Here is a 20,768-nt window from a genome sequence, read left to right on the forward strand (position 1 = left end):
TTATTTCTTTTTTTGCCTAATTGCTCTGGCCCAAACCTCCAGTATTATGTTGAATAGGAATGGTGAGAGTGAGCACCCTTGTCTTGTTTTAGTTCTCAGAGGGATGGCTTTCAGTTTTTCACCATTAAGTATGACGTTGGCTGTGGGCTTGTCATATGTGGCCTTTATTATGCTGAGGTACTTTCCTTCTATACCCATTTTATTGAGAGTTTTTATAATAAATGGATGTTGGATCTTGTCAAATGCTTTCTCTTTGTCTATTGAGATGATCATGTGGGTTTTATTCCTCATTTTGTTAATGTGGTGTATCACATTGATTGATTTGCGGATATTGAACCATCCCTGCGTCCCTTGTATAAACCCCACTTGATCATGGTATACGATCCTTTCAATGTATTGCTGTATTTGGTTTGACAATATTTTGTTGAGGATTTTTGCATCTATTTTCATCAGTGATATTGGCCTGTAATTTTCCTTCTTTGTGTTGTCCTTGTCTGTTTTTGGGATCAGGGGTCATGTTGGCCTCATAGAATGAGTTAGAAAGCATTCCATCTTCTTCAATTTTTGGGAATAGTTGAGAAGGATATGTATTAAATCTTCTTTGAATGTTTGGTAGAATTCTGTAGAGAAGCCATCTGGCCCTGGACTTTTGTTTTTAGGGAGGTTTTTGATTACTGTTTCCATCTCTTTACTTGTGATTGGTCTATTCAGATTCTCTATTTCATCTTGCTTCACTTTTTGGAGGTTATATAAGTCTAAGAATTTAACCATTTCTTCTAGGTTATCCAATTTGTCGGCATATAGTTTTTCATAGTATTTTCTCATAATCCCTTGTTTTTCTGTGGTATCCATTGTAATTTCTCCTCTTTCATTTTTTATTTTATTTATTTGAGCCTTCTCTCTTTTTTTTATTAATGAGTCAGGCTAAGAGTTGTCAACTTTGTTTATCTTCTCAAAGAATCAGCTCTTAGTTTCATCAATCCTTTCTATAGTCTTTGTAGTCTCTGTTTCATTTATTTCTGTTCTAATTTTCATTCTTTTCCCTCCTTCTGCTGACTTTGGGATTTGTTTGTTCTTCTTTTTCTAATTCCATTAGGTGTAGTTTAAGATTACTTGAGGTAGGCCCATATTGCTGTAAATTTCCTTTTTAGTACTGCTTTTGCTGCATCCCATAAGAGGTGGTATGTTGTGTTTTCATTTTTATTTGTCTCCAGGTATCTTTTTATTTCTCCTTTGATTTCTTCAGTGATCCAATGCTTGTTCAGTAGCATGTTGTTTAGTCTCCACATACTTGTGACTTTCCAAGCCTTTTTCTTGTAGTTCATTTCTAGTTTCATAGCATTGTGGTCAGAAAAGATGCTTGCTATGATTTCAATCTTCTTAAATTTATTGAGGCTTGCCTTGTTTCCTGACGTATGATCTATCTTTGAGAATGTTCCATGTGCACTTGAGAAGAATGCGTATTCTGCTGTTTTGGGATGGGATGTTCTATATCTATCCATTAAGTCCATCTGGTCTTGTATTTCATTTAAGGCCACTGTTTCCTTGTTGACTTTCTGTCTACGTGATCTATCCCTTGATGTGAGTGGGGAGTTGATTATTGTGTTGCTGTTAATTTTTCCCTTTGGGTGCGTTAATAGTTGCTTTATATACTTTGGTGCTCCTGTGTTAGTTGCATATATATCCATAAGTGTTATGTCCTCTTGGTGGAAAGTCCCTTTTATCATTATATACTGCCCCTCTTTGTCTCTCATTGTCTTTGTTATCTTGAAGTCTGCGTCTGCAAATCATGCTTTTGAAAAACATTTTAAATTGTGAAATATACACAGTGGAAAAGCACATAAAAATATAAATATATTCTCTTAACACAATATTGTAAAAAGGATACTCACACAGTTTTCTCAGTTCAAGAAATAAAACATTGCCAGGATCCCAGAAGCCACCCACATGCTACATTCAAATCACGAGTCCCTTCCCCTCCCCCTGATATCACCATCTTGACTTTTATCTCCTTTTTTTAAAAAATAATTTTACCACCCAAGTATGCATCTCTAAATGGTGTAATTTAGTTTTGCCTATTTAAAAAAACACCTTTATATAAATTGAATTATCCAGAATGTATTCTTTTGTTCTGACTTCTTTTCCTCAGTATTAAGAGTTATCTGTGTTATTGCATGTAGGTAAAGGTTGTTCATTTTCATTAGTGTATAGTGTCCCATTGTATGAATCTACCACAATTTATTTATCAGTTCTGTTATAGATGGATATTTGGGTTGTTTCTAGTTTGGGGATATTATGGACAATGTTGCTATGAACAGTTTTTATGTGTGCTGGGGCATATAAATCTTTGCCTATTTTCGATTGGGTTATCTCTTTTTCTTACTGACTTATAGGAGCTCTATGTATAGTCTAGAGACAAGTCCTTAGTTAGTCATGTGTGCTGCAAATACCTTCTCCCACTCTGTGGCTTGCCTTTTGCTCTCTTAATGGCATCTTTCGATGAACTTAGAAGTTCTTAGTTTTAATGCAGTAAAAATGATCAATCTTTTCATTTACAGTTAGTGTTTTTGTGTGTGTCTTATTAAACAAATCTTTTTTTTACCTTGAGGTCATAAAGATATTATATTTCATCTTCTAAAAGCTTTACTGTTTGCCTTTCACATTTATTTTTATAGCCCACATGGAATTGATTTTTGTGTATGGTGTGAGAGACAGTCCACCTTCACTCCCCTCTATGGATGGCTAACCATCCCAAATAGCATTTATTGAGAGTGCTATTTGTGTATTGAAAATCCTCACTCTGCTTTGAAGTGCCACATTTGTCATAAATCAAGAATCTGGATCTGGGTCAATTTCTTGGCTTTCTCTTCTATTCCTCGGGTCTCTTTGTTCTTGTGCTAGTCCTACACTGTTTTAATGGCTACAGCTCTATTTTATGTTCTGATGTCTGGTAGAGCAAGTTCTCTCACACTGCTGCTCTTCAGAAGCGTCTTGGCTCTTCTTGGCCCTTTGCCCTGCCTTATAAAGTTTAGAAATCAATTTGTCAAGTTCCACAAAAACAAACAAACAAGTGAAATAACCCATTGGGATTTTTATTGGGACTTATTTTAGGTCTTCTTTATTCTCTTTCAATGGAGCATTTACAGTTTTTTCCAACAGAGGTCTCATGCATGTTCTGTTAGATTTATTCCTGGGTACTCGATTTTTAAAAGCAGCTGTAAATGTCCTCTTTTAAAAAATGTGTTTTCTCATGTTTGTTGCTGGTATATGGAACTACAATTGTATGTGTGTGTATGTATACTTACCTAGAAGCCTTGCTAATTCTAGCAATTCCTATTAATTCTAATAATTATTCTGTAGATTTGTTTTTATATTTTCTAAGTTCATCAGCATATGATTTGTGACTAATGACAGATTTGTTTTTTTTCTTTCCAATTCTCACTTTTGTTTATTTTTCTTGCCTTTGTGCACCAGTTAGGACCTCCGTCATAAAGAATTTTTTGAAAATTAATTTTACCTTTTGGCCAACTTAACTAAAATTTATTAATTCTGTTAAATTAACTGCTTTTTAAACAGGATTATAACATTCAAAAAGTAGAACAAAGCGAATATATGTAAAGTCTCTCTCCTATTCCAGACCTTCATTGGCTGGTGCAAAATCGCAAATCTCTGCCCCTCCCCTTGACCTGCTGAATCTCAGACTTTATCCACGGGGGCCTCACTGTGTCTGTTTTTTAAAGCTTGACAGGTGACTCTGATAATTAGGTTTGGCGACAACACAGAGGATTCGCCTATGCAGAGATTAGTAGGATTGTGTAATACAGTGATTCTCAACCCTGCCTGCACATTAAAACCACCTGAGGAGCTTTACAAGCTCTTGATAACTGGCCTTTACCCTAGACCAACTGATCTGAATCTCTGCAGGTGTGGTCCCAGGCACATGTCGTTTTTCAAAGTTCCCCAGGTGATGAGGGTGGTGGGGTGGGGAGGAGCAGGAGGGTGGGCTTATGAAGGGGCATAGGAGACGTTTGAGGGTGACGGGTATATTCACGATCTTGATCGTGGAGATGGTTTCATACGTGAGTACATATGTTAAAACTTATAAAATTTTACACTTTAAGTATGTGCAGTGTGTCACATGTCAATTATACATCAATAAAGCTGTTTAAAGAAAATGCCCCCCAGGTGATTCTCACACACAGCAATGGTTGAGAATCATTGTTCTACTAGAAAGAGCACATGACTGGAAGTGGAAGTTGCATACACTGTCATCTGCCAAGGGTTGGCTGGCACACGGAGATAAGCAACTTCATCCCCTCTGGACCTCAGTTTGATTCTGGTTGGTGGGTTCAATTTTTCTCAGGCACTTTTCAGCCTTGACGTTTTGATTCTTCTGCTCAGCCTGGCAGTGTGGGCTAGGCTGCTGGTGCACCTCCTGGCCACACGAGGGGGCTGTGCAGCTGACGGCCTCTTCCTCTCAACTGAACATTCTCGTGATGTCAAAATAGGCTGGTCAGGCGTCTTTCCCTTCTTTCTGCCCTCTTGGTGAGTGCGAGCCCCACTTATGAACCATCATCTTCAGCTGCCCCCACCAAGTGGTCCTGCTGCAGGTGAGCCTTTCTTTAAGCAAAGTAAATCCATGAATCTCTGAAGGTATAGGACAGCTTTTTAAAAGATCCCCAGATTGCTTTGAAAATATCCAGCTCCTGCAAAGCAATTAAAATAGGATCTAATGACGTATGTGTATATGTATGTGTCTGTCTATCTATCTATCAGTAAGCACATTAACCATGTTACTCTACTATTCCTAGGAAAATGATCCATCCTTATAAAAGGCAGTTATATGTTTGTTACAGGTGCAGTTTCGAGATCCTTCAGGCAGTAAACATTGCTTAGGTGAAAAATGGAATCAAGGTTAGCAAACAGCTATGTAATGTGATATAAAGTACTTAATGGGTAAATGTGTGAGAGTGTGTGTGTTTATCTGTGTGTTTATCTATCTGTTTACATATACTCAGGTGAACAGGTTGGCTAAATATTTTAGAATGGAATCTATTCAGACACTGGGCATTAATCTTTATTTTTCTGGGATCTGACCGGGAAAAAAAATCTGGATGCTTCAGAAGAGACTGACTAGAACTAATGTTACAAAATTATCTAGCTAAGTCCTAAACTTTAATAAATGCATTATTTTAAAATCCAGCTCAGAAATAAAAATCAAATGCTTTTCTGAGGTGCAACAACAACAGGGTTTTTTTTAAAAAGGAAAGAAATTCCCCCCCCTCAAACACACACAGAATTTTCCAATAGTATTATAAAATCTTAACATTGAGTAGCTCTGTCTTTTATTTTTGGTCATATTGCAGTTTTCTTCCATTTTGATTCCTAAATTCCAGATTGTTCTATGAGCCAGTCACAACACCTTGTGGACACACATTTTGCTTAAAATGCCTTGAAAGATGCCTAGATCACAACGCCAAGTGTCCACTGTGCAAAGATGGTCTTTCACAGGTAAAAGATTATTTCTTTCTTGATTGGGTTAGCTGATTTGTAATTGATTTACTAAGACGGTGTCCTCTTGGATCCCAAACCTCTGCACTGTGCTGGGGCAAAATAACCCTTCAGGCCATCTATGGATTTCTCCTGTCTTATAGCCATCTGTCCCCTCTCCACAAAGTCCTTCAGGAAAATGAGGCAACATTTAGCTTTTTATGAACTAAATTGGTAGTGAAATTAATTTGTGTTGGAAACAAAAATATTAAATTGAGGATAAACATGGATTCTGGTTCTAATCCCATCATGGTGCCTGATTCACTATTATCTTGGGTGAATCTTTTGTCCTCTCTGGGCTTGGACTAGATGAGCTCTGATGTTCCCCTATCATCAATGTTTATTCCATAATTTGAAGAGACCACTCCCAAGTCCCCAGAAAAACCTTGCACCTTCAATGTGGTCCTTGTCCCAACCCTCAGGAGTCACTGTACTTATTAGCAAATACTTGGCTTCTTGAAAAGCTCTGGGGCTTCCAGGTCCTCTAAAAATGAATCTCACAAACTGCCACCTTTGTTTTTCAAGTGGACCTGATGGAATTTCCTACAGCACAAGAAGACTCAGGAATCTATCTTATTTTTCCTCCCTTATGGACCTGTGTGCCACATTTTACAATCAGTATTAATGTTCCTTGACCTCTGTCATCCTTGAGGAGGGGTTGCAGATACAAGACTATCTTTAGGTGAAGTCACATGTTAAGCTTTCCCAACACCCCAACATTTAAACTAAGGGAATGGCATGAAATAATCATACAGGATAACGCTGAGGATGTGTATTGCGTTGGGGGGAGGGTCAATGTCATACTTTGCTTAGGTAAAGGGGTGAGATTTACTGGCCTGATTGTAGGTGAGAAGCTCATAGTCCTTATACTTAAATGATATATGTGTTGTGGTAACACTGCAACATTCAGATAAGCAGAAGAAAGAAGAAGAAAAATCTACCCATATGCTCATCACTTGGAGAAAACCACCATTAACGTTTTAGTATGTGCCTTTTCTGGGTTTTCGTTTCAGCATCAGCAGAGGAGTCACCTCCTTCTTGGATTGGCTACCTTCTGAGTCATTGCTTTTCCCCAAGGGCTGGAACTGGGCAAAGCAGTTGATTCTCCTGCAGCCAGGCATTGGCAGTGGCTGATAAGGCATCCTAGAGGCAGATGCTGTGGGGTCCCAGACTCGGACTAGAAGAGATTCTCATCTATATCTGTATATTCACAAAGGGTCACACTTACACCATTTTCCAGATAGATAAATATCTTATTCCAGTCACGTTCACTGCAGAATAGACAGACATAGCCCGACTGGGAAAGGAAACGTTGTCTGAAGCCAGCCATTTTATACTCAGGAGCTCCCCCTGCTGGGTCTGTGTGGGTAGTTTCCATAGCAAGGAATTCTCTGCAGATGTTTTAATTCCCATCGTCTGGTTCACGTCGTTAAATACCCAATACTTACAGATCCCTGGATGTGCATGGGGGAGGGGTGTTTGGGAGGAGAGTAATAGTGGCACCTGAGCCTGAATTTGGTTCAGAAATCATGGTTTATAACAGAATTTCAGTGATACCTAGATGGTATATTAAAAAAACAAATAGACAAACAAAATCATTAGCATTTAGCTGGTTTTTTAAAAAACACTAAAGTTAGAGCAGAAAAAAATATTTAGACTTGCAATGTCCAGAAGCCAAGCATCGGAGTTGGGGTGGGGGTGGGGCAGGGCAGCAAAGGATCAGTGATTGAAAATTGCCTTTTAGTCCCCTAAACCTTTTGACCACTGATTTTCAGCATATTCCAGATGGAGACCATTTCTGTGAACTTGTAAACACAATAATCAGAAAAAAGAAAGGGAGGGATTCCCCCCCCCCATTTTTTTTTTAACAATAACATGGTCTCAATTTCAGTGTTTTAGGAAAGCTATGAGATTTTTAAAACTTCAATGTAGGTCTTTTTCCCTTGTTAAAATATTTTTTTCTAATTATAAAAGTAATCTATTGTGTGTGGTTTTTTTTTAAAAACTCTGACATCCAAAGAATACATACATTATGATAATATCAGCTGCTAATGTTTGGGTCCAAATTACTCCAATATATGGGTCGTTTGACTATTTTACTGATTCCATCAGAAGTGATTTGCGTTTTTCCGATGACTGCATAGTATCTAATTGCTTTATTCCTCATATAGTGCTTGGCATCAAGAAAATACAGCAAAAATGTGATAATGGAAGAGCTAATAGCTAAATTCCTTCCAGAAGAACTGAAGGAACGAAGGAGGCTTTATGAAGAGGAAATGGAAGAACTTTCTAAGTATGTATATGCATGTTTCTATTTTCATTTCCACTCATACTAGCTCATAAAGCTGAATATGCACATTTCTTCCTAACTCCTCATTCCGTGATATCACATTGGTAGCTTGCAATTGGCCGTGGTGAGAGTATTTACACCACGGAAATCAGCAAATGCTGTAAACTGGGATTTCTTCTTCCTGGAGAGCCATTGTTCAACATTTGCCAGCACACCACTGAAGAAGCATAAGCCAAATCACTGACCAGCTCACATCTTGGCACTAGTAACTGGGTGTCGCTGGCAGAAGTAAATTGGAGTAGCTTAATCAGGGGAACTTAGGAAGTATACACAAGACTATTTTCAAGTACTTAAGCAGGTGCTATGAGGTTAAGAACTTTGGTGTCGGCCAGACCTGGGCTTAAGACCCTGTTCTGCCACAAAGTGAGTATACTTCACAACTCTAGGCAAGTCACTTAACTTCTCTGGGCCTCGGTTTCCTCATCTGTAGCTTGGGAATAATAATAGTTCTTACCTCATGGCCTTGTTATAAAGATCAAATGGGCTAGTGCATAGGAAGCACTTACAAGTGGTAATAGTAAGAATGCTGCTTGTTATATGCTTCCTCTGCTGTGCACAGGTACTGTGAGCCGTGAAGCGTAGGGATGGAGATAGAAGTAGGACTCCAGGCTCTCTGCCTGGCTGGAAGAACAGCTCACGTAGCAGAAAAAGCAGGAGGCAATCACTAATTTCTGCCTCCCATACTGCCGCCCTCCCACCTCCCCATCCCCAGTGGAATCCTCATAGCATCCTGGGGGCGAGGTTCCCAATGGCAAAAGCTGTCTTGGTTTTATGCCCACCCTGTAGAGAACTTTTCTAAATTGCCACCAGATTGGCTGAATGTGCCTCTCACTTTAAATAACATGTTTTCCTGGGAAGCTAGAAATGAAATCCGTTTTTCTCATAGACTTATATTAGATCTACTCAGGGCATCTTTATCTTTACCTCTAATTCTTAAGTGCACCTTCAGTCTCTTGGAGCCCTCCTCTCAGATATTATTTAATGTCTTATTAATGAACACTGGAATATACTAGATGGATTTCTATTTAAAGGAATCCTAAACTTAATCCTTTTGAGAGTTGGGCAGATCATCTTATATCTTCTATCAGTAGGTTTAGGTTCAGATGTTCCTATATTAGATTTACTAGACAAATAAGAGAACAGTGATTCAGGAGGAGCTGGCCCCATTGGTGGTTGCCCATCAGGCTGTGTGTCTGAATCTTCGTGGGTACTTGTTGAAGGGCAGACACCTGGGTCCTGATTCTAGAGCAAGTGCGCCAGTGTCCCTGGGGGTACTGCAGCTCAGGTGTCTAGATTTAAGGGCCCCTGGTGATTCTGACACAGAGGAGTGTTTGAGCATCACTGAGCTGGATTACTCTTGCCTCTCTGTTGCTCCCTCCTCCGCCCAACTGGGCCTGCCATGCAGTTCTTCTGGGGGCTTTGCAAATTTGAGATGCTCACGGGGACCTTGCAGAGATTTCCCCACCATCCCTCTGGAGAGCTAGGTCGACTTTTACCACGAGTACCCTCCCCCATACTGCCGGCAAGACACCCAAAGAGATTGTTTTGAGTGGAAAGCAGGAAAGAAAGAAAAAATTTGAAGCGTAACTATCACCCCAACGTTAAGGTACTAGAGAACTTCTTTAGCCAAATTAGAATGTGTGGAGTGGCAATTTTAATCTCTTAGCCCTTAGGCTAACCTCTGTACCAGAGAATGAGACTCAGCCCACAGCATCAGTTGCATTTCATTATTTTTTATCAGCTCTCAAAACTTGATGTCTCCTTGCCCTCCTGTGGGGGAACCACATGGTGATGTTTGACCAGCCTTTCTGTGTTCTGCTCCGTTGCTCTGAGATCCGTGTCATTTGCTCTTCCTGACAGCTTAAATAAGAATGTGCCGATTTTTGTGTGTACTATGGCCTATCCCACCGTTCCTTGTCCCCTGCACATCTTTGAGCCTTGTTACCGTCTGATGATTCGTAGATGCATTGAGACAGGCACAAGACAGTTCGGCATGTGCCTTGGTGATCCTGTCAAAGGGTAAGTGAGGAGCTATGTGAGTAAAGGGAGGTTGAGTGGAGAGGGTTTTTGTTTTACTTTGGGGTCCTCCCAGGAGATGAGGAGGCACAGCTCCTGAGCTCTTGACATTTAGCCAGCTCATGACCCTGAGCATTTGTAAGGAACAGGGTCCCTCTGGCCCCTAGTTTAGATGTGAGAGGCTGCCTATTTAAAGGAACAGGATTAATATTTTGTTAAATGGGTGGTATATACTGTAAAACTTGTTTGGTAAGAGTATGGGCCCTAGAGTCAACTGCCTTGGTTCATATTCTGGCTCCAGCCTTGGAGCGAGTTTGTCTTTGGGCAAGTTACTTACCCTTTCTGTGACTCAGTTTCCTTATCTGCAAAGTGGGTACAGTAATAGCACCTACCTCGTTGGGTTTATTGGGAGGATTGGTGTGTTCATAACGAACACAAAGCACTGAGCACAGTACCTAGAACGTAGTCTGTGATCAATAAATGGCAGCAGTTCTACTAATACATTAAGATTTTTTTCTTGCACAGGCACTGCCTATTGTGTAGTTGTAGCTGTAGTACCTGGGATAGGCAAATAGGCAGAAGTCCCTCGAGGCGCAGCTTGGGGTTACAGAAATGGCTGGGGGCCAGGCCAGGGAAACAACTCATCAAGAATTTACTTTCTTGACTCCGTTCCCAATAAACAGGTTTGCGGAATATGGCTGCATCCTAGAGATCAGAAACGTTCAATTCTTTGCCGATGGCCGCTCAGTGGTCGACAGCATAGGCAAGAGGCGCTTCAAGGTCCTCCATCAGGGTCAGCGGGATGGTTACAACACAGCCGACATTGAATACATTGAAGACCAAAAGGTGAGGGTGGCCATTGCCAAGAATCTCAAAGCCAGGCTATCCCTGTAGCTTGGCAGACAAAGATGGTTGCGAAAGGATTTCTCAGCGCTGTTGGGGGCCTTGGGATTTCTCACCAAATTGCTGCGGCAATGTTGAATGCTGCTGGTTTGCTGTTTGGTTGTGGAATGGCGATGAGAGTGCCCAGTGGCCTGGCTCTCCCTGCTTAGTTGCTGAGTTGTATTCATGCATAAGAAGCGCCAAAACAGAGGCGGGCCCCGTGGCCACGTGGTTAAGTGCTCACGCTCCGCTTCAGCGGCCCAGGGTTTCACCAGTTCTGATCCTGGGCGTGGACATGGCACCGCTCCTCAGGCCACGCTGAGGCAGCGTCCCACATAGCACAACCAGAAGGACCTACAACTAGAATATGCAACTATGTACTGGGGGGCTCTGGGGAGAAGAAGGAAAAAAAGATTGGCAACGGATGTTAGCTCAGGGCCAATCTTTAAAAAAATTAAAAAGGAAGAAGAAAGAAATGCTAAGCCAGACCAACCCTGGGCCCATTCAGCCTAGGAGTTAGGTCTCTGTTGGTGATGCCAAGGGATAGATCTGGAGCAGGGTCTACACATATGTATTTTATTTACCGGTTTATTTACATTTTAAAACTTTTGGGATAATTGTAGATTCACACTCACATTTGTATTTTTAAATGTGCAAGCTGGATAAGAGCCATTCCCAATAATCCATCATCCCGTAGGGCAGAAAGATGACATGTCCAGTTACTCCTTAGTTTTCTGGACTAATGAGAAGAGGAGGTAAATAATCCCACGTTCATTTATATTTACCTTCACTATATAGTACAAGATTAATAAATAGCTAATCAACGAATAAGTGTATTTCACTTGAAAGATAGAGTTACACACTGAGACACAGACACGTTTGTGTCTCTTCCTAGTGAGCAATGGGAAAGCAGATGTAAAAAATGAAAAGGACAGAGGTATAAACCGGCATAACCTAGTTTAACAGCATGCCTCCACTCAGGCCAGTTTGAATCTCTGGTTTTCTGTATGTCTTACTGTTTCAGCTAATTTATCCAGCTGAACTTTTCTCCTTTCTCCATCCTCAGCAGTATTTACACACAGTCCATCATCTGGCTGAGAAGCCTTTCTCATACCACACAGGAGAATGCCAGATGGGTGAGCATTTCCGTAGAGAGACAGGATGGATGCTCAGAGAGTCAGGTGTCAAAAGGGGCTCTAGGAGTGATGGAGAAGGTACAAAATGCTTCACTTCCACTTTGATACTTTCAGGTTCAAGGAGAGGATTGTGCTGAGCTCATGGGATTACATAACTGTGTCTATGAGCAAGCAGCATCGTGGTTTCATTCACTCAAGTCATCCCTGAAGAGTCGGATACTCAATCACTTTGGTCCAATGCCAGAGAAAGATGCTGACCCCCAGGTATATAAAAATGTCTCTTTGTAGTCAGTTGCCACCACCAGATGAGAGAGCCTGGGGTTTGTGATTAGATGGGTGTGTGGTTGCCATCCAGAAAATCAAGTGTAAAGAGGGGAGATGCATCCAAGCTGGTATCATTTGGCTGGGCAGTGGGCATCATGGGTAAGACCAAAAGTATCCCAGGTCAGAACTGGAGTGACTAAAGGAAAGCAGTAGGAACTTGGCTCCAAGACAGGTTTTGAGAAATAAGTCTGGTGAAAGTGGGAACACAGACACCATCAACAGAAGAACCTTCAGTGGGAATCCATATTCACAGCATGGTAATGGTGACGAGATTCATGCAAAGGCCAGGCTTAAGAGAAGGGTATCCTGGGAGCTAAGACCAAAGGCCGCCACTTCCAGGAAGCTTCATAACCCTCTCCCCCGTCTTGCTTCAGGACCTAGGAGGCAGGGCCAGCTACCTTCCAGGATTCTAACTGCAAGACCACAGAAACATTTTACCCTCAGCTCCCTCAGTGTGCAGCCCTTCAGATCTATACCTTTGTCAGTGTCCTCATCAGGGGTGAGCAAGTTTTCCTGAGAAAACTGACTCAATCTTTAAATTTACCCTCGGCTGAGTTATACCAGAAGGCAGTTCATTAGAGGGTACTGGACCAGTCTGTTTCCTGGGGAGACAGGTCCATTCGAGAGATCAAGCTACAGATCAGAAGCTCTCTAGGAAAGTGGAGATAGTGAAGTTTTACCAAGCTTTTCTTGTCTGGTATAAATCAGGGAATACTCTCTTTCTAGGGCAAGGCTGGAGATCTCCTAGTGAAATATTTCCCCACTGTCACCTTTCTCACATTCCGAGCTGGCGCTCCTATATCATCATCTCCATAACTCTTTCAGTTCTTTACTTACACGCATTCCTGATTCTGTCACAGTAGTAAAATAGAACATGTATATTCTGACTTCCCTGCCAAAAGACTGGCCTACTTACCCCTCTAGCTGTGTGACCTTGAGTAAGTTCCTTCCCCTTTCTCAACTTTTCTTCCATCTCTGAAAGGAGGGTCGTAGATGAGGAGATCTCTGAAGTCCCCTCTTCTTCTTGCATTCTGAAGCTGTAAAACACCAGTCTGTTTCCTAACGGGCTGAAGTGTCTTGCTTTCTCCAGACCACGAAGGTGGCTCCTTTCCCCCATGCAAAGGCATTGTGAGTGTCGAGGGAGAAAGGCCAGTTAGCGCTTCCCAATGATCCAGCTCCTGGCTCTGGGCCACTGTGACTGAGGACTACAGCAGAGCTCTGAGCAAGCTCATGATCAAGCTTAACGTTCCCTTTCACCTTCTGGAAAGCATTTTCCCCCAGTCAGGAAGAAGATAGCAATCAGCAATGATAACAGCATCTTCCACAAGAGAAAACACAGATACCACAGACTGATTCATAAGGGATCAGTGACACAGAAAGCTGAAATCTTGGGTTTCAGTTCCTTTCTTATTAGGACTGTTATCATATCACTTTGGCAGCAGCAGCAAAAAAAAACCCCAAAACAAAAAAACCCATCCAGTTTGATCCAGTCAATGCTGCAGCCCCAGTGGTCCCATTAATAAGAATGTTCTAAGCCTCGGGAGGAGTTTTCTAAGAAACATCCACAAGTATTAACATCAGCTTAAATATCTTTGTTAGTGACCCTGGGAAAGAAAGTTCAGAATATGTCAATCTGATGTTCAGAACTGATACTAGAAGGGAAAGCATGTTACAGATTGCAGTGAGAGATGAAAAAGAATCCGAAGGAAGCTAGAGGGACAGAGAAGCAAAGGGGGCAGTGAGGAGTGGGAGAGAATCAGATGAATCAATTTGGAGGCAAATAATCCCACGTGTAGGTGGTGTGACCAGAATGTGGTTCTCCACAGTCCTAAAGGCAACCTTCTGAAAGTTGTAGGCAGAAAGCTCACTTGGGGCTTGGTAGGAAATAAGTTACCAGTGTCCAAAATGTGTGCCTGGGAAGCTGCTTACAAAGAGAAATTTGGTGAAGGATTTATGTCAAATGGGAAAGTCTTTATTAAAAGGGAACCTGGGGACAGAATACATTTCTAACGTGAATGTGTTTTCTAGTTGGAATTTTTGCAAAGTGAGATTGCTGTGCATTGGGCTGTGAATGCCCAATGTGGGCTGTGAATCACAGGCTTTTGTTTTAGGGGAGAAGCTAGCTGTGGCCCTATATAGTGACATGGCACATGTGGACTATGTTGCCTTCAGCCAGAAGCAGGAAAATGAAGGGAGTTAAGAGACATGCAAAACCTGGGGGTCGTGGGAATCAAAGGCCCACATGTTCTATGCATCAGTCCAAAGGACCTAAACAGAATCTAGGAAGTGGAAGAGACTAAGTAGTGGACAGTCCAGCTTATAAAATCACACTGGCCAGGAAGTGTAGTGTATCTGCTAGGATATTGGTTTATTTGCTTTAACTACTTTAACCATTTCCATTTGCTTTAACAAAAATAACTATAGCTTAAACAAGATAGAAGCTGTAAGTCCTGGAGGGTTAGGGCAGCTCTGTTCCATGAGGTCATTCAGACACCTGGTCTCCTTCAACACAAAGCTCTACCATCCTTTGAATGTTGCCCTCGTCCTCCTGATTGAAGTAGGCTGATCATCACGATGTCCATGTTCTAGCTTTGGGAAAGGGAGAGAAAGAGGAAGGCAGAGGGCACATGCTCCTTTCCCAGGGTGTGACTCAGAAGTTACACATATCACTTCTCTTTACATCTCCTTAGCCAGAACTTTGTCTCATGGCCTCATCTACCGCAAAGGAGGCTGAGAAATGTGGTCTTTTTTAGTGGGGGGCTATATGCCCAGCTAAGACAAGGGAGAAATAGATATGGGGGCAATTAGCAGTCTGTGCCACACACAGAAGCAGTTCCACCTGGGATGTTTACCTTGTGGCTTTGGAAACCTGCAGACTGACATCACTTCCATGGGAATAGGATGAACCCGCTGTGTTTCTCTGTTGCAGATGAACCCAAATGGCCCAGCCTGGTGCTGGTGGACGTTAGCGGTTCTTCCGTTGGAGAGCCGAGCTCAGCTCCCCTTCCTAGCAATGAAGTCCTTAAAGGATAGACTGAATGGTATTCGGCGTGTCCTGGCCTTTATATCCCGAAACCAAAACTAGTGAGAGAGGATTGCTGAAGAGGAGCTCCCTCCCTCCCCACTGCCCTAGGGGAGTCGTCTTGTAAATATATCTAATTGCAATAACATCTTAACAGACAGAAGTATCAAACAGGCGTTACCTTGCTGTTGATCACAGAGAGAATTGATAGAAAGACCAAAAGAACGTGACCTGTTTGAAACTTTCTGTCTTAAGATGCTTCTTGACATGCTGCACAACTCCATGCACAGCAGAGGTGTTTAAGAGCCCAGAAAAAAAAAAAATTTTTGATTTTGACATAAAATTTTCTGAAAATTTAAAGTGGTTTTGCTTTAATTTTCTTTCTTTCATAGGAGAATGACTTGTGTGGTTGAAATGTGAAGCAAAGATACTAATAATGTGGCTGTGTTATTTCACTGACTTGAGGTCTCATTCCAAATGGTTCAGGTTTTATATAGCATTGTGTAAAATAATGTTCATACTTCTTTCTGTTTTAATAATTTATTTTTTGCACTACTGTATCCTTTGTTTTTCTACGTGTATGTTTGTAACTATTTAAGTGTACGTTACTGAAAAGTCGGTTGCTTTATTTATTGATGTGGTTTACCATGTACCTAGGGGGAAGTAACAATACTAGAAACGTGCCATTTTTGCTTTAACCATTTTTTACTACCTAGGGTCCCAGTTCTTGAAGCGTTTTTGTATCTATCCAATTGGATGCTTAAAGGAAGTTCGGAATCATGCTAAGATCCTCTATCTTCAGAGATTCCATTTTGTTTTCATTTTGAACTCAACAATATAAAATACTTCAGGAATTTGTCATAGATTATGGAATAAGCCAGGGTAAAGTAAAATAATCCATTTTCTATGTGCTATACAGAGCAAGGCTGAAGGAATTATTTTTCTGGAATGAAGAGATGAATCAGAGGAGTGTCTTTTATTACAATCTATTGTAGGCATTTATTTCAGCAATCTAATTATAAGTGTATCTGATTTCTCCCCAGTGCAGTTAGGAATGGCATTTTTAGGCAGGATAATATTTAACTCTTCAGAGGGAATGCTTTTCAATTTGGCGTGTCACAGCCATGCCCAACTAGCCTCCATACCCCACCCCTTCTGAGGGTTCTGAGGGTCGTGACCTGGCTGGCATGTGCGGAAACACTTGATGAAAGACTGTTCATTATTAAAAGTGTGAGGAAGCTAGACAGGGCAGAAGCCTTTATAAAAAAAACAAAGCTATCTTTTTGGTTCTTAAATCTTTTTGAAGGAATCAACTAGTCCACGATTTTATCTGAGCACCGCCTTTCCTCCTAGTGGCAATGGGCCAAAGATTTCAGTATAGGGAAGAATGGTGGCTAAAGAGGGGAGAGTGAGCCCTGGTTCAGCTTGCTTAGTGCTGGTTTGATTCCTTTAGTGCCAGGAGAGCCTGAAAAATACCGTGAGTACGGGACTGTTATAATGACAGAGTGGAAAGGTTAGGGCAGGGAAGAAGTGAATCATGCCATTCGTACCTTCACGCAAATTCTAGCCAACCCCCCCCCCCCCACCTCCGTGAGATACCGGGCAGCTGCAGTGCGTTATTCCTCTTGCAGCCCATCCACTCTGTTAAGGTGAGAAGTTAATGCCTCAAGTCATCGGTCTGACTTCTTCCATCATCACCTGTAGCCAGAAAAAGAAAAGGGAAAATGAGATGATCCAGGCAACATAAAAGAGATTCATCTAAGCAGAAACCAAATGACCTTTTCTGTGCTTTCTTAATGGATGCTGTGTTGTCAGAGCGTTATGTTAGCAGGTTTGATGTTTGGAGCCAGACTGGGCCGTTGGAGAATGGAAGTGTAGGCGTGGGTACTGCCCAAGCAAACTCTAACAGGCTCAGGGAGCGGGAAGTTAAAAGCTCTTTCTCCTACTTCGTGCCCAGCCATGTGGTCATAACACAGTCCTAGTACCATAGTTTCCTATTATCTAGTGTAAATGCAACAAAGAAAAGCGTCATAAGCTTCTCCACTTGCTGGATGTGTTACTTTTGTGATTTAACTTTTTCTGAGCCCCAGTTTCCTCATCTAGCATATGGTAGTGATAAATACCACAGATAGGGTTGTTATAACATTAAATGAGGTAATATATGTAAATCACTTAGCACAGTGCCTAGCACATGGGAGACATTCAACAAATAATAACTATGATTAGATTATTCATAGTTAGGGAATATCATCAGGGGCCTGTATTTGCATAAAACACTGCCTTTATACACAATACCCATTTCCAACCCCTTTAAATTTGGCTGGGGAAATCCACAGCACTGATTTTTGGACCATAACTTGATGCTTTACAGGTAATTCCTTTTGGAGTCAAGTCTGTTTGGGAAAGTGAAAAGATGGGAGGACAAATGAGGATCAGAGATAAGGGAGAATTCTGTGCCAGCCACCTTTTCCTATTTCAGTAGGGCCAAAAAGCAGTGTTGTTTGGAGGTCTGGAATTTCTGATGTACTGGGAGCCTTGCGTTCCAGCTCCTTTAGGATGACCAGCTCGTCAGTCCCTGCTCCCCAAAGTGTACTGAGAATCTCAGCCACGCCAGGGTGAGCGGAGTTTACGGTGTACGACTTTTGTGTTTAGTTCATGGTATTTCTTTATGTTGCCCCAACAAAAGCGTGTCGAGAACCTACTGTGTACCACTTACTGAGCCTGGCGATTTCACATACGTGAGCTGATGAAATTCTTTCTTTTTTCCATCAACGCTGTGAGGGCAGTTCTCATCCCCATAGTATGGATGAGAGAGCTGAGGCTCTGCAGTGTTCAGTACTTTGCCCAGGTAACACAGCCAGCCAGCAGATAGCCAAGCTTGATTTGGAACCCATTACTTTGCAGACTTTTAACATTTTAAATTGTTTGTGTTACACATAATTTTATGAAACAGACATGGCAATCAAGTCACAAAAGCGTCCCAGAAGTTCACCATAAGAAGTTGCAGGTTAAGTAAAATTAGGTTACCTGATGCATCCCTACTTAATCTAGGTAGAAAGGGAAGTTTGATTTTTTAAGTAAAATTCCACATCATAGGATGCTTCACATTGATGAGTGAGTACCAAACTCCCACAGCTAGAGGTCTTGGCTAGGCAGAATTGCACTTTACTCTCAGCAGCCTAGATATGCCTTTGGGTTATTGTGCAGCAAGCTTTTGTTTCAGTAGCCGTGGGAGGCACAATGCAAGGCTAAGCCTTGGCTTTCTTTGGGGTGTACTTGAACGGGGTGATCAGTTGGACATGACCATTTCACTGCTTGTAAATTGATTTTGCTGCGAAGCTTGGGAATGAAGAGTATAGAGAGAAAAAACAGAAAGCTAAATCTAGGCCAGAAGGCCAAGACTTCCCCCTTGGTAGATAGTGCCATTTATTTGGTTAGTTTTCCTATCGTCATGACTCACCTGGTCTTTTCCTAGTAGGTTATTTTCTGTGTGTATGTATATGTATATATGTATATATATATATATATATGTGTGTACGTGTGTGTGTATGTATGTATATGTGTGTATATATTAGGTACCAAGCAGACATTATGCCTTTCTGCTATGTACTGTACTACTGCTGCTAGCTAATAACCAGCAAAATGTAGAAAATGGAAAATGATAAAACTAATTTTCTGTAGACAACTTGGAGAAAAGTGTGCTTGCCCCTTACTTAGCAGAGTAGAGAACTGATTATTTCAACAATTTGCCTTTTCTGAAGGCCAACTGCTTCTAGCCCTGTGCTGCTCAGCAGCACAGGGCTAGTCAAGTCACTGCACTTGTGGCACTTCCAGCTCTGCCTGTGGAGCTGGCCTGGCCTCAGGTCATCCCCTGTGACTGGCTGTTGGAACAGTGGAGCTCCTGAGGCTGGTTCACAGTGCCCAGAGGTCTCTTACCATCAACAGATGGCTTACCGTTGATAGACTGGAATCCACTGGGGCCTGTGTTCCCCAGTGCCAACTCCATTTCCAAGATGGAAGTTTTATTCAGGGACTCACTGCTTGAGTTCCTGACCTGTTGACTTTGCATCCATTTCTGTTTGCCAAGGCAGAATCATAGCAGAGGTGTGTCATAAAGATGCAAATGGAAGGCAGCCCAAATGATGGAAAAGGACAGATTTTTCAGCTCATTCTTGGGCTTGAAGAATGAGGTTTTGATTTATGATCGAAGACAGTTCTGAAAAGCAGCTGGCTGCGTGGGCTGCAGTCTGTAGCCCTTCCTGAGTACAGAGAGAAAGAGGGAAAAGGAGCCATGTAAAATGTATTCATTTAGTTCCTCCTAGAATGATAGCTTCCGCTGTCAACTATTTAATAATCTGGGTTATGCACATCCAGAGGTGAAATGAAGATATTTTCACTTACAAATGGGTATTTTCAAATGCTCTAAGTTAACCTTGAGAGAGAAGTGCCTGTAATCTCCGTTCCTGGTGTCATTCTAAAGCTTTTGCTTCGTGACTCTGTAGCCGTTTAAAAATTTGTTGCAGCAAATGTGATTAACAAGTTTACAAAGCAATATTGTAGCTTAATGCATTGTTTTAAAAGTTGCTTAACATTTATCTATTGTCAAAGCAACAAGAATAAACAACAACAAAATAAAAGGAGAGCAAATAGGTCAATGTGGCATCATAGGCTTATCTTAGATGAACTAGTTCCATCATTTTATACAGTCCTCAGTAATGCCAGGATTAAACTATCAAGCAAGCCATTTCAACAGTGGCAAATGTGTTTGTCTGTTTGTTAGTTATTCCAGTTGTTTGTTAAGCAGCCATTTTACTCTTGCACTGTAATGAACCGAAAGGGGAATTAAGATAATGCTTTTGTTTTTTCCATATTGCTATTCAACTACCTCTGTATGCTTGGTTTCTCTTTAGGGTTTTCTTTCCTCCAAATCTGTACAGAAGAAAAATTTCAGCTCATCTATGTTGTAATAACAATGTGATATAGACAGTCTCTGTGAAAGCTGTTTGTTCATTAAAAAAAAGTTTCCTGTTGTCTCACTTTGTATCTAACAAAATTCTACCCACAACCTTAGGGCAAGAATTTCCCAAATAACTTCAGGATCATTTTGTTGGAAGCTGAAGAGAAAGGAAAGCTATTGGAACATCTAGTTTGTTTTTGTTCCTATTGGTTGTAACACATTTGACCAGATGATCTTTCAGGGAAAGAGACCTGCACTCAGACAGTAAGCTCTTATGTAGGGCATAGTGAGGCAGGTGTGAACTGGTTAATGTGACTGATGTGTTCTGAAACCTGGCCATAAATTAATTGTTTTAAAAATGCACCAGAAAAGCTTGTTATTTAAAGAATTACGTTGAAGCATTTTGCCAATCATACACCCCTAGTTTATTTGTAAATCCATTCATATGTTGGGTTTGCCTAAAGGAGAACACACTACTTAGTCTGTTTTCTTTGGCATTTTTATAAAATGGTCATTAAAGCAAATTACATG

At 41.3% G+C, this 20,768-nt stretch overlaps 1 protein-coding gene across 12 annotated transcripts in view; it reads left to right on the forward strand.

Moving 5' to 3' along the window:
- The window catches only part of LONRF3 (LON peptidase N-terminal domain and ring finger 3), a 144,943-nt gene extending 124,627 nt beyond the window's left edge, over nt 1–20,316 (forward strand). For 10 of the 12 annotated variants that reach the window (XM_070258178.1, XM_070258174.1, XM_070258173.1 and 7 more), the window contains 6 exons: nt 5,397–5,511; nt 7,722–7,843; nt 9,761–9,919; nt 10,600–10,762; nt 12,049–12,198; nt 15,188–20,316. In XM_070258178.1, the coding sequence (XP_070114279.1) occupies nt 5,397–5,511; nt 7,722–7,843; nt 9,761–9,919; nt 10,600–10,762; nt 12,049–12,198; nt 15,188–15,343 (865 nt within the window). In that variant the 3' untranslated portion in view covers nt 15,344–20,316. The remainder of the gene's footprint in view (nt 1–5,396; nt 5,512–7,721; nt 7,844–9,760; nt 9,920–10,599; nt 10,763–12,048; nt 12,199–15,187) is intronic. The other 2 variants (XM_070258172.1, XM_023633488.2) reach the window with 1 other exon arrangement.
- The last annotated feature ends 452 nt before the right edge of the window (nt 20,317–20,768 follow it).

The sequence above is a fragment of the Equus caballus genome, chromosome X (assembly GCF_041296265.1).
Source record: "Equus caballus isolate H_3958 breed thoroughbred chromosome X, TB-T2T, whole genome shotgun sequence".
Lineage (NCBI taxonomy): Eukaryota > Metazoa > Chordata > Mammalia > Perissodactyla > Equidae > Equus > Equus caballus.